A 13,149-nucleotide genomic window follows, 5' to 3' on the forward strand; every position below is an offset into this window, starting at 1 on the left:
TTTTACTTAGATGAATGTACATTTCAGAAATAAAAAGATGCAGGTATATTCACAATCTAAATAAAAAAATAAATAAAAAAACTCCTCACTGGCATTAAGAGGGATGGTTTACCAAAACGATGCAGGTATATTTACAATCTAATTGTCGGGGGGGATAAACCCCTTGAGCCTCTGACCTGAAGGTACAATGGTGTGCCTTTATGTGAAAAGGTAATAATACACTGTGAACCGCAGACCCCATGAAATGTAGACCTCTATTTTTTGAAGCTGATACTTTCTGAATCAGGGTGGCACAGTAGTTAGCACGTCCGCCTCACAGTTCAGAGGTGCAGTGTTCAATTCTGGCTCCGGCCTTCCCGAGTGGAGTTTGCATGTTCTACTCCGGTTTCTTCCCACATTCCAAAGACATGCATGGTAGGCCGATTTACCAGTTCAAATTGTCCGTAGGTGCGGTTGTGAGTCTGAATGATTGTCTATCTATATGTGCCGTTGCGATTGTCTGGTGACCAGTTCGGCGTGTACCCCACCTACCGCGAAAAGGCTGCTGGGATAGGCTCCAGCACACCCGCCAATCATTCCCACGGCGCGAACGCTCATTTCTACCAACAAAAAGAAAACTCCACCCATGTGCACAGCAAGACCGCCCTTTGCAGTAGAGTTGGGCTGGGCACGGAAATACGTAGATTGGCTTGTGAACTCCAAGTTAATTAGTTCACTGATGCTGACAGGCCGCTACAGTATACGGAAATACTTTATCCTAATTGTGTCAAACTGGGAGGGCTGGCAGTTAATGATTTACTGTAATCTACCTTATATGCTGTTCCATCCTCTCTGAAACATTTTCATATTCACTGTAACAGCAACTGCTCTAAAAAAATTAAATAAAACCGACCAAACTGGAACAGTTGGCATCTCAGGTACTTAAAGTGGAGTAGAGTGAGAGGAGTAAAAGACTCATGGAGGACAAAAAAATCATTATCGTGCGTGACGACTGGATGTGCATTAAATTGTTCAAAAACACCAATTTTGGGAGGATTAGCATCATGGCAACATATAGAGAAGAAAATGCAGGGAATTAGATAAATCAGACCTCCTCCAACTGTGGATAAATTCCACATATCTGCCAAAGCGACTCAAGTGTAAAAGGGACAGTTCAGCTATATCCAGTCAATGCAATTAAACAGATCAGTGACATACACTCCCACCTCAACATAACAACACAAATAATCACATTAAAATACACCATTTTTAAACCTAAAATGCAGTGAAACTATTTATCATTAAATATGGTACATTACTGGCATATAGAGCAATACATAAAACAAAAATAATTGAAAACGAGGGTCAGTGAAGTAACACTTAGGCCAACTATACTATATGTAATGTTTAATATTTCTATTACTGCTCATTATCGTTTTTCTCTGTGTTGTTGCCACCCAGCGTTAACACCTGTTTAGTAAAAATTATTTATAGATGTCATGCGGTCACGTTTATTTTCCGGATTTCTGTCTTGTCTGTGTCATAACTTCACTTCCTGTTTTATTTTGTCATCTTTTCCGTTTCAGTTCGCGGTTCCTTCCTCTGTTTCTGTTGTCTTTTATTCCCTGATCCCGATTGTGTGCACCTGTGTGGTTGACGCTAATTGTCAGCACCTGCTGTCCCAGCCCTTTTGTGTGTATTTAGTCCGTGTCTTCCCCTTGTCTTGTGCCAGTGTGTCTTACCTCGTCCCGACCACCAGCGATTCCTTGACGCCCGAATTTCTAGTAAGATTCCTCCTTTCTGTCTCGCCACAGAGCGACGCCTTTTGTTAGTGCCTTGTTCCCCATAGCCCTTTTTGTCTCGCCCGAGTGCGACGCTTTTTGTTTGGACTTTTTGCTGAGTGTTTCCCTCGCAAGAGGCGCCTTGAGTTGTATTTTTGGTCATCTTTTTGTTGGAATAAATCAGTGAAAAGAAAGACTCTGCATCCGAGTCCTCCGACTTGTTCCCTGCCTGACAATAGATACTAAATTGGAATTGGTGAATGGCCTACACTTGTACAGCACTTTGCTACCTTTGAGGTACTCAAAGCCTTTTAAAATTGTCTCCTCATTCCTCTACTGATGACGCAGCATCAGGAGCAACTGGGGGTTCAGCATGTTATTCAAGGACACATTGACATGGTCAAAAACACTGAGAATCAATCGCACAACATTCAGACGGCCAGCCTACCACTTGAACCATGCCTTCAACAACAAATTGGCCAATTGAAATTGTATTTTAAAAAAACGATACCCTATATACACATATACCGGATCAATACAGTGTATATAATAAAATGTCAACTAATGCCCAGCCCCAGGGAGAGCCTGTATCCAAAATAGCATCTACAACTAGTTGGTTTTCAATCGATATGATTATTGTGGTTTGAGGGACAAAATAAAACAAACTATTTTCACAGGTGCAATTTCGAACGCCGACTGTCACTGAAAATGTTGCAGTGATAAGGGTCGATTTTCATTCTTATCAAAACGAATGGCCTATTGATACTGAAAGGACAATAATAGAGAATGCAACAGATAACCAAGAATAATGAAATGAATACTCACAAAATTCGCCTGTAGTTCTTCTCCTGGTACACCTGGTTAATGACATACTTGATGAAGACACTGAAGTGCTGAACAGCATGGCTATAAACAATGTCACACACATCTGAAATCAAAATGGACTTCTCGATTCGGTGTTCGAGATCCATTAGGAACCTGAGAACATAAGATTTGAATGAGTCATTATGATTTCTGAGGAAAAGTCTGTTTGTTGGAATGGATTACATAGGAGGGAAACAAATAGGAATTTGTGTTAGCAAAGCGTCATCCTACCGTTCACTGGCTTTCATGACTTCTTCGATGTTGGAGAAAAGAAAGTGCATATCAGATTGGCTGAGGTTGTTTATTAAAGAAGGGTTACGTAGGAAGTGAGTTTCTAGAATCTCCAAACTTTTGTAGTACGATGCCTCTGAAGTAATGAGCTCAAACATGGCCTAGACAGAAAAGAAATGCCATACCGTCATATTGTGACCTAGCCATAACACAAAAACAAGAGTTGCTCTTTCAAAATTGTATATTGGTAAATAAAGACAGGCTCATCAAAATTAAGTACCGGTATTGTGTTAAGTCCATACTAAACAAACAAACAAGCAAGAAATCCATCCATCCATCCATCCATCTATCCATCCATCCATCCATCCATCCATCCATCCATCCATCCATCCATCCATCCATCCATCCATCCATCCATCCATCCATCCACCTTACAACCACAGCTCCGGTCAGCTGCCTCAACAATGGAAGCATGGAACATGGTCCACTCGGACTCAATGTTCCCCGCCTCCTCCGGGATGTGGGAAAAGCTCTGCCGGAGGTGGGAGTTGAAGCTCTTCCTGACAGGGGATTCTGCCAGACGTTCCCAGCAGACCCTCACAGTACGTTTGAGTCTGCCAAGTCAGACCGGCATCTTCCCCCACCATCGGAGCAGCTCCGCCCCTCTCTTCACCCGAGTGTCTAAAACATGCGGCCACAAATCCGATGACACAACTACAAAGTTGATCATTGAACTGCAGCCTCGGGTGTCCATGTGTGCACTTGGCATCAGGACACCCTTATGCTTGAACATGGTGTTAATTATGGACAATCGGTGTCAAGCACAGAAGTCCAATAATAGAACACTGCTTGGGTTCAGATCGGGGGGGCTGTTCCTCCTAACGACGCCCTTCCAGGTCTCACTGTCATTGCCCACGTGAGCATTAAAGTCACCCAGTAGAGCGATGGAGTCCCCAGAAGGAGTGCTCTCCAGCATTTCTTCCATCCATCCATCCATCCATCCATCCATCCATCCATCCATCCATCCATCCATCCATCCATCCATCCATCCATCCATCCATCCATCCATCCATCCATCTTCTCCCGCTTATCCGGGGTCGGGTTGCAGGGCCAGCAGCTTTAGGAGGGACTCCGAGACTTCCCTCTCCCGAGCCACTTCGTCCAGCTCATCCCGGGGGATCCCAAGGCGTTCCCAGGCCAGCTGAGAGACATAGTCTCTTCAGCGCGTCCTGGATCGTCCACGGGGTCTCCTGCCGGTGGGACATGCCTGGAACACCTCCCCAGGGAGGCGTCCAGGAGGCATCCTGGTGAGATGTCCGAGCCACCTCATCTGGCTCCTCTCAATGTGGAAGAGCAGCGGCTCTATTCCTAGTCTCTCCCAGATGACCGAGCTTCTCACCCTATCTCTAAGGGAGAGCCCGGACACCCTGCGGAGGAAACACATTTCGGCCACTTGTATCCGGGATCTTGTTCTTTCCGTCACGACTCATAGCTCGTGACCAAAGGTGAGGGTAGGAGCTTAGATCGACCGATAGATTGATTGACTGGGCGGATCTCATCCACCCCTGGGGCCTTGCCCCCGAGGACAACAATGGAGGTACGGAACATGGTCCACTCGGACTCAATGTCCCCCGCCTCCTCCGGGACGTGGGAAAAACTCTGCCGGAGGTGGGAGTTGAAGCTCCGCCTGACAGGGGATTCTGCCAGACGTTCCCAGCAGACCCTCACAGTACGTTTGGGTTTGCCAGGTCGGACCGACATCTTCCCCCACCATCAGAGCCAACCCACCACCAGGTGGTGATCAGATGACACGACTACAAAGTCGATCATCAAACTGCGGCCTAGGGTGTCCTGGTGCCAAGTGCACACATGGACACCCTTATGTTTGAACATGGTGTTCATTATTGATAACCCGTGTTGAGTCCAATAATAGAACACCACTTGGGTTCAGATCGGGAGGGCCATTCCTCCCAATCACGCCCTTCCAGGTCTCACTGTCATTGCCCACGTGAGCACTGAAGTCACCCAGTAGAACGATGGAGTTCCCAGAAGGAGCGCTCTCCAGCACTTCTTCCAAGGACTTCAAAAAGGGTGGGTACTTTGAGCTGCCGTTTGGTGCATAGACACAAACAACAGTCAGGACCCGTCCCCCCACCCGAAGGCGGAGGGAGGCTACCCTCTCGTTCACCGGGGTGAACCCCAAGGTGCGGGCGCCCTGCCAGGGGGCAATAAGTATATCCACACCTGCTCGACGCCTCTCAACGTGGGCAACTCCAGAGTGGAAGAGAGTCCAGCCCCTCTCGAGAGGGCTTGTACCAGAACCCAAACTTTGTGTGGAGGCAAGTCCGAATATGTCTAGATGGAACTTTTCTGCCTCACACACCAGCTCAGGCTCTTTTCCAGCCAGATAGGTGACATTCCATGTCCCAAGAGCCAGCTTCTGCAGCCGGGGATCGGACCGCCAAGGTCACTCTGCACCCGACCCCTTTGGCCCCTCCCACAGGTGGTGAGCCCATGGGAAGGAGGACCCCCGTTTTCTTTTCGGGCTGTGCCCAGCCGGGCCCCGCGGGTGAAGGCCCAGCCACCAGATGCTCGCCTTTGAGCCCCACCTCCAGGCCTGGCTCCAGAGGGGGGCCCTGGTGACCCGCGTCCGGGCGAGGGAAAACGAGGTCCATTTATTGTACTCATCACAAGGGGTTTAAAAAAAAAAAAAAAACATACAAACCAAAAAATACATGTGTATAAAAAATTATATATTGTGCGTTAACCAAAAAACAAGAATCACAAAAGAAATGTCTGTGTAAAACAACATAAAATGGGGGAAAATAGTTGTGCCTTTCATCACAGTCATCCCAATTGAAAAATAATTTTTGATCACCTCTTGCATTATAATTTCTTTTTGTGGCAACTGGTTGAGTAGTCCGCTGGCCTGCACCACTTCCAGGTTCTGCCACAAGCTTAGCGCACGGGCATTGTTCCTCAGCTGCAGCTGTAACACTGGTGCAGGAGAGACATTGGACTTTGCCAACATGGTGGAAGGAGTTCGATGCTCACGCTGGCGCCTTTGCTCAATCTCCTGCTTTTTGGATGTATCTCGGTATTCCTGATACAAGAAGGCTGGAAGACAAAATAATAAATGACATTAACTTAACCTTTTTTCATTGATGGGACATTGACCATCAATTTTAAACATAGCATTATGAAAGTCAATTATAAGTGAAGCACATATCTAATCCAACTCCACTGTATATAACATAACCATAATATATATATATATATATATATATATATATATATATATATATAGAGAGAGAGAGAGAGAGAGAGAGATATATAGATATATAGATATATATATAACCATAATATCATAATAATCCAACTCTATTTATCTGCTTTGGTCTAGACCAGTGGTTCTTAACCTGGGTTCGATCGAACCCTAGGGGTTCGGTGAGTCGGTCTCAGGGGTTCGGCAGAGCCTCCACTGCGGACGTCATTCATGCACGGCTCATTTTGTGCACCAGTAAAAAACATCTGTGTCTTGAATTTGAAAACAAAAAACTAAAAATTTCACTAAAGAGGGGTTCGGTGAATGCGCATATGAATCTGGTGGGGTTCGGTACCTCCAACAGGGTTAAGAACCACTGGTCTAGACCCTAGTGCCCAATGACAAGTGTGAAACAGCCAAGGAGACAGTATAAAAACAGAAAGGTTAATGAATGGAACTGAAATGTTCTATGATAGTGATAATAAAAAAAAAATAATAATAATAATAATAGTAGTAATAATATTTATTATTATTATCATTATTATTTTTATTTTTGTTATTATTATTATTATTATTATTACTAGTATTATCCATCCATCCATCCATTTTCTGAACCGCTTAGTCCCCACGGGGGTCGCGGGCGTGCTGGAGCCTATCCCAGCCGTCATCGGGCAGTAGGCGGGGGACACCCTGAACTGGTTGCCAGCCAATCGCAGGGCACACAGAGACAGACAACCAATCACACTCACACTCACACCTAGGGACAATTTGGAGTCTTCAATCGGCCTACCAAGCATGTTTTTGGAATGTGGGAGGAAACCGGAGTGCCCGGAGAAAACCCACGCGGGCCCGGGGAGAACATGCAAACTCCACACAGGGAGGGCCGGAGGTGGAATCGAACCCGCACCCTCCTAACTGTGAGGTGGACGTGCTACCCAGTGCTCCACCGAGCCACCACTATTATTATTATTATTATTATTATTATTATTATTATTATAGAACATTACAATAATAATGGTGATGACAATAATGATAATAATAATAATAATAATTATTATTATTATTATTATTATTATTATTATTATTATTATTATTATTATTATTATTACTACTATTATTTTTGTTTTTATTGAGCAATCCAAACATAAAGGGGTGTCAGACAATGGCTTTGTACTAATGGGTAGATGCACTACTTTTGTGCATTCAATGTAGGAGTTGAAGAAGCTTTTAGAAGCTTTACAAATTTTTAGGTGGGTTTGATGTTCACTGATAAGAACAGACATTTTTTCCCAGAGTATATTGACTGTGTGTATACCAAAACATAATGTGGCTAGAAACAACGTTGCATAATCTACCCTATACTGCAGATTGGTTTGGTGGGTGTCAAACTGGATTGCAAGTTACATAAGAGTGACAAAAATATGCAGCTGAAAAATGCATAGGGTGGTTATGCTTGCATGTCTAAACAACAATAAGGCACTGTCATTTTACAGTCATTAAAATAAAATGCATGCATTATTTAACCTGAAACATGCGTTTAAGATAAATGGCTAAATGGACCCTTAACCCAGGGGCTGTAGTTCTACATCTGAGACCAGCTCTACTATTATTAACAAGTATAACAAGTCAATTAAGATTCTAGTTTGAGGCATTCCTAGAGGGGATGACAGTTGGAGAACGCGGCTGTAAAGTGATTAGTGATCTCACCGATGTTTTTGACAATGTTGAGGCTCATTGGCTTAGAGTAAGCTCCATTGTTCAGCAGCCTGGAAAGAAAGACAAGCAGACAGATGATTGTTAAGACAAGCATGCAAACAGGTGAAAGATTATGTTCCTGTGTCAGCGAATGTATGAATTTAAATAAGGTGACAGGACAAGTTGTTATGTTATAGCGCAGACACCATAATTTGTGTTTTCCTTTTCATGGACATTCACCCTCAAGCAGCACAATATAACATTGTTTAATAAACTGAATTTTCAGATACGATGGACATAGGGGGAAAGCTATATGTTTGCTCATTATTTTCTTTGTGTGCTGTTTTTTAGATTATTTACTTGTAGCAGAAAACCCATAAACTTGAATTATTTGCCCATATCCGGTGCTGTTAGTGTAATTTGGTCAAACCTGTGGTTATAGTTGTCCCGGTCTGCTCCCTCAGGGCTCAGCATTCCCGAACTCATGGTACTTCCGATGTCGCGTACGGTGCAGGCTGAAGTCGTTTGCTCAGACAGCTTTTTAATGTCCCCACTGAGAATGGTGTGAGTCCGGTATGAGATTGAGTCGGACGTTAAAGCACTGTTGTGGTGGTAGGAGGTAGCAGATATGTCCACGCTCCCTCCTCCCACACTTCCCCTTTCCTTATTCACAGTATCCTTGTACAAAGAATAATATCTGCTGCTGGCCTCTCCATTGCTTGGCAACACAGATCTGGAATGAGGGAGATGTGGTGAAAATCAGAGACAAACATTTCATAACACAAAAGCCACTTTAGAGTAATAACTATCCAAGTTATCCTTGGAGCAGAAATTCCAAAGCAAAGTGTGATCGCTATCTGTATATTTGTTAGTTTGTTTTCATGGACGTGCTAGAAGTCTAGCCATATATACACAACTGATTGTTGGAATTTCACCTCTTTACACTATAACCATAATGTGTCACTGATTGTAGGGTGTGAACATATCAACATTTTTCTTGATTCATTATTTTCCTTATTGATCAGCTAAAAACCCCTCCGTGAGTCGTCACCTTATCGTGGTGGAGGGGTTTGCGTGCCCTTATGATCCTAGGAGCCATGTTGTCGGGGGCTTCATGCCCCTGGTAGGGTCACCCATGGCAAACGGGTCCTAGGTGAGGGGCCAGACAAAGCACGGCTCACAGAAGCCCCTTATGACGATTGAAATAAATGGACTTCGTTTTCCCTCACCCGGACGCGGGTCACCGGGGCCTCCCTCTGGAGCCAGGCCTGGAGGCGGGGCTCGAAGGCGAGCGTCTGGTGGCCGGGCCTTCGCCCATGGGGCCCGGCCGGGCATAGCCCGAAAAGGAAACGTGGGTCCCCCTTCCCATGGGCTCACCACCTGTGGGAGGGGCCAAAGGGGTCGGGTGCAATGTGTGCTGGGCGGCAGCCAAAGGCAGGGACCTTGGCGGTCTGATCCCCGGCTGCAGAAGCTGGCTCTTGGGACATGGAATGTCACCTCTCTGGCTGGAAAGGAGCCCGAGCTGGTGTGCGAGGCAGAAAAATTCCGACTAGATATAGTCGGACTAGCCTCCACGCACAGTTTGGGTTCCGGTACAAGCCCTCTCGAGAGGGGCTGGACTCTCTTCCACTCTGGAGTTGCCCACGGTGAGAGGCGTCGAGCAGGTGTGGGTATACTTATTGCCCCCCGGCTGGGCGCCTGCACATTGGGGTTCACCCCGGTGAACGAGAGGGTAGCCTCCCTCCGCCTTCGGGTGGGGGGACGGGTCCTGACTGTTGTTTGTGTCTATGCACCAAACAGCAGCTCAGAGTACCCACCCTTCTTGGGGTCCCTGGAGGAAGTGCTGGAGAGCGCTCCTTCTGGGGACTCCATCGTTCTACTGGGTGACTTCAATGCTCACGTGGGCAATGACAGTGAGACCTGGAAGGGCGTGATTGGGAGGAACGGCCCCCCCGATCTGAACCCGAGCGGTGTTCTATTGTTGGACTTCTGTGCTCAACATGGATTTTCAATAATTAACACCATGTTCAAGCATAAGGGTGTCCATGTGTGCACTTGGCACCAGGACACCCTAGGCCGCAGTTCGATGATCGACTTTGTAGTCGTGTCATCGGATTTGCGGCCGCATGTTTTGGACACTCGGGTGAAGAGAGGGGCGGAGCTGTCAACTGATCACCACCTGGTGGTGGGTTGGCTCCGATGGTGGGGGAAGATGCCGGTCCGACCTGGCAGACCCAAACGCTCTGTGAGGGTCTGCTGGGAACGTCTGGCAGAATCTCCTGTCAGGAAGAGTTTCAACTCCCACCTCCGGCAGAGCTTTTCCCACGTCCCGGGGGAGGCGGGGGACATTGAGTCTGAGTGGACCATGTTCCGCGCCTCCATTGTTGAGGCGGCCGACCGGAGCTGTGGCCGTAAGGTCGTTGGTGCCTGTCGTGGCGGCAATCCCCGAACCCGCTGGTGGACACCGGCGGTAAGGGATGCCGTCAAGCTGAAGAAGGAGTCCTATCGGGCCGTTTTGGCCTGCGGGACTCCGGAGGCAGCTGACAGGTACCGGATGGCCAAGCGGAACGCGGCTTCGGCGGTTGCTGAGGCAAAAACCCGGGCGTGGGAGGAGTTCGGTGAGGCCATGGAGAATGACTTTCTGACGGCTTCGAGGAAATTCTGGTCCACCATCCGGCGTCTCAGGAGGGGGAAGCAGTGCAACGTCAACACTGTTTACAGTGGGGATGGCGTGCTGCTGACCTCGACTCGGGACGTCGTGAGTCGGTGGGGAGAATACTTCGAAGACCTCCTCAATTCCACCTACACGCCTTCCATTGAGGAAGCAGGGCCTGGAGACTCTGAGGCGGATTCTCCAATCTCTGGGGTCGAAGTCACTGAGGTAGTTAAAAAACTCCTCGGTGGCAGGGCCCCGGGGGTGGATGAGATCCGCCCAGAGTTCCTAAAGGCTCTGGATGTTGTGGGGCTGTCATGGCTGACACGCCTCTACAACGTTGCGTGGACATCGGGGACAGTGCCTCTGGATTGGCAGACTGGGGTGGTGGTTCCCCTCTTTAAGAAGGGGGACCGGAGGGTGTGTTCCAATTACAGGGGAATCACACTCCTCAGCCTCCCTGGTAAGGTCTATTCAGGGGTGCTGGAGAGGAGGGTCCGTCGGGAGGTCGAACCTCGGATTCAGGAGGAGCAGTGTGGCTTTCGTCCTGGCCGTGGAACAGTGGACCAGCTCTACACCCTCGGCAGGATCCTCGAGGGTGCATGGGAGTTCGCCCAACCAGTCCACATGTGTTTTGTGGACTTGGAGAAGGCGTTCGACCGTGTCCCTCGGGAGGTTCTGTGGAGGGTGCTTCGGGAGTACGGGGTGCCGAGCCAACTGATAAGGGCGGTTCGGTCCCTGTATCACCGATGCCAGAGTCTGGTCCGCATTTCTGGCAGTAAGTCGGATTCGTTCCCAGTGAGGGTTGGACTCCGCCAAGGCTGCCCTTTGTCACCGATTCTGTTCATAATTTTTATGGACAGAATTTCTAGGCGCAGCCGAGGCGTTGAGGGGGTCCGGTTTGGGGACCTCAGCATCGCGTCCCTGCTTTTTGCAGATGACGTGGTGCTGTTGGCTTCTTCAGGCCGTGATCTCCAGCTCTCGCTGGAACGGTTCGCAGCCGAGTGTGAAGCGGTCGGGATGAGGGTCAGCACCTCCAAATCCGAGTCCATGGTCCTCGATCGGAAAAGGGTGGAATGCCCTCTCCGGATCGGGGATGAGATCCTGCCCCAAGTGGAGGAGTTCAAGTATCTTGGAGTCTTGTTCACGAGTGAGGGGAGGATGGAGCGTGAGATCGACAGGCGGATCGGTGCAGCGTCGGCAGTAATGCGGACCCTGTACTGGTCCGTTGTGGTGAAGAGAGAGCTGAGCCAAAAGGCAAAGCTCTCAATTTACCGGTCGATTTACGCTCCTACCCTCACCTATGGTCACGAGCTATGGGTCATGACCGAAAGAACGAGATCTCGGATACAAGCGGCCGAAATGAGTTTTCTCCGCAGGATGTCCGGGCTCTCCCTTAGAGATAGGGTGAGAAGCTCGGTCATCCGGGAGAGACTCGGAGTAGAGTCGCTACTCCTCCACGTTGAGAGGAGCCAGATGAGGTGGCTCGGGCATCTTATCAGGATGCCTCCTGGACGCCTCCCTGGGGAGGTGTTCCGGGCATGTCCCACCGGTAGGAGACCCCGGGGACGACCCAGGACGCGCTGGAGAGACTATGTCTCTCAGCTGGCCTGGGAACGCCTTGGGATCCCCCGGGATGAGCTGGATGAAGTGGCTGGGGAGAGGGAAGTCTGGGAGTCCCTCCTAAAGCTGCTGCCCCCGCGACCCGACCCCGGATAAGCGGAAGAAGATGGATGGATGGATGGATGGATGGATCAGCTAAAAACCACAGCAATGAGCTGATATTACTGTACAGATCAAAACAATCAAAGCGAACCATTACATGAGAAAACGTCTTAGCATTTTTTTAGCATGACGTTTTGAAAACTACCGTATTTGCCGGTGTATTGGTCGACCTTTTTCGATCCAAAATCGACCGAAAAAAATCGACCTCGACTTATACACCGAGTCATAAAATTTAACTTCGTATTCATCGCTTCAAATGTGATGGTAACCAAGGCCGTTTCTCATGCATCTCATTGTGCGTTGCACTTAGAAAATTTGAACCGTGCGGTGTGCGCGAGTGCGCGGCCCGCTGGAAGTCCAATGAGGCGCCGCGATCTCCTGCGCGGTGCTTATAAAGTGCCGATCCGCTCGGCTTGGAGCTATTTCCGACCTCCCGTTGGTGCCGGGCGGCGTGCGCGAGCTCGCCGGCCGCGATCTCCTGCGCGGTGCTTATAAAGTGCCGATCCGCTCGGCTTGGAGCTATTTCCGACCTCCCGTTGGTGCCGGGCGGCGTGCGCGAGCTCGCCGGCCGCGATCTCCTGCGCGGTGCTTATAAAGTGCCGATCCGCTCGGCTTGGAGCTATTTCCGACCTCCCGTTGGTGCCGGGCGGCGTGCGCGAGCTCGCCGGTCGCGATCTCCTGCGCGGTGCTTATAAAGTGCCGATCCGCTCGGCTTGGAGCTATTTCCGACCTCCCGTTGGTGCCGGGCGGCGTGCGCGAGCTCGCCGGCCGCGATCTCCTGCGCGGTGCTTATAAAGTGCCGATCCGCTCGGCTTGGAGCTATTTCCGACCTCCCGTTGGTGCCGGGCGGCGTGCGCGAGCTCGCCGGCCGCGATCTCCTGCGCGGTGCTTATAAAGTGCCGATCCGCTCGGCTTGGAGCTATTTCCGACCTCCCGTTGGTGCCGGGCGGCGTGCG

At 49.0% G+C, this 13,149-nt stretch overlaps 1 protein-coding gene across 1 annotated transcript in view; it reads right to left on the bottom strand.

The window, feature by feature from the left end:
* The window catches only part of ngef (neuronal guanine nucleotide exchange factor), an 89,920-nt gene that overhangs the window by 11,675 nt on the left and 65,096 nt on the right, over window positions 1–13,149 (bottom strand). Inside the window, exons 3-7 of the mRNA XM_049725776.2 lie at window positions 8,246–8,548; window positions 7,828–7,886; window positions 5,734–5,972; window positions 2,856–3,016; window positions 2,586–2,738 (exon numbers count right to left, since the gene is read on the bottom strand). Of these exons, the coding sequence (XP_049581733.1) occupies window positions 2,586–2,738; window positions 2,856–3,016; window positions 5,734–5,972; window positions 7,828–7,886; window positions 8,246–8,548 (915 nt within the window). The remainder of the gene's footprint in view (window positions 1–2,585; window positions 2,739–2,855; window positions 3,017–5,733; window positions 5,973–7,827; window positions 7,887–8,245; window positions 8,549–13,149) is intronic.

Source organism: Syngnathus scovelli, chromosome 7 (assembly GCF_024217435.2).
Source record: "Syngnathus scovelli strain Florida chromosome 7, RoL_Ssco_1.2, whole genome shotgun sequence".
NCBI classification, from domain to species: domain Eukaryota; kingdom Metazoa; phylum Chordata; class Actinopteri; order Syngnathiformes; family Syngnathidae; genus Syngnathus; species Syngnathus scovelli.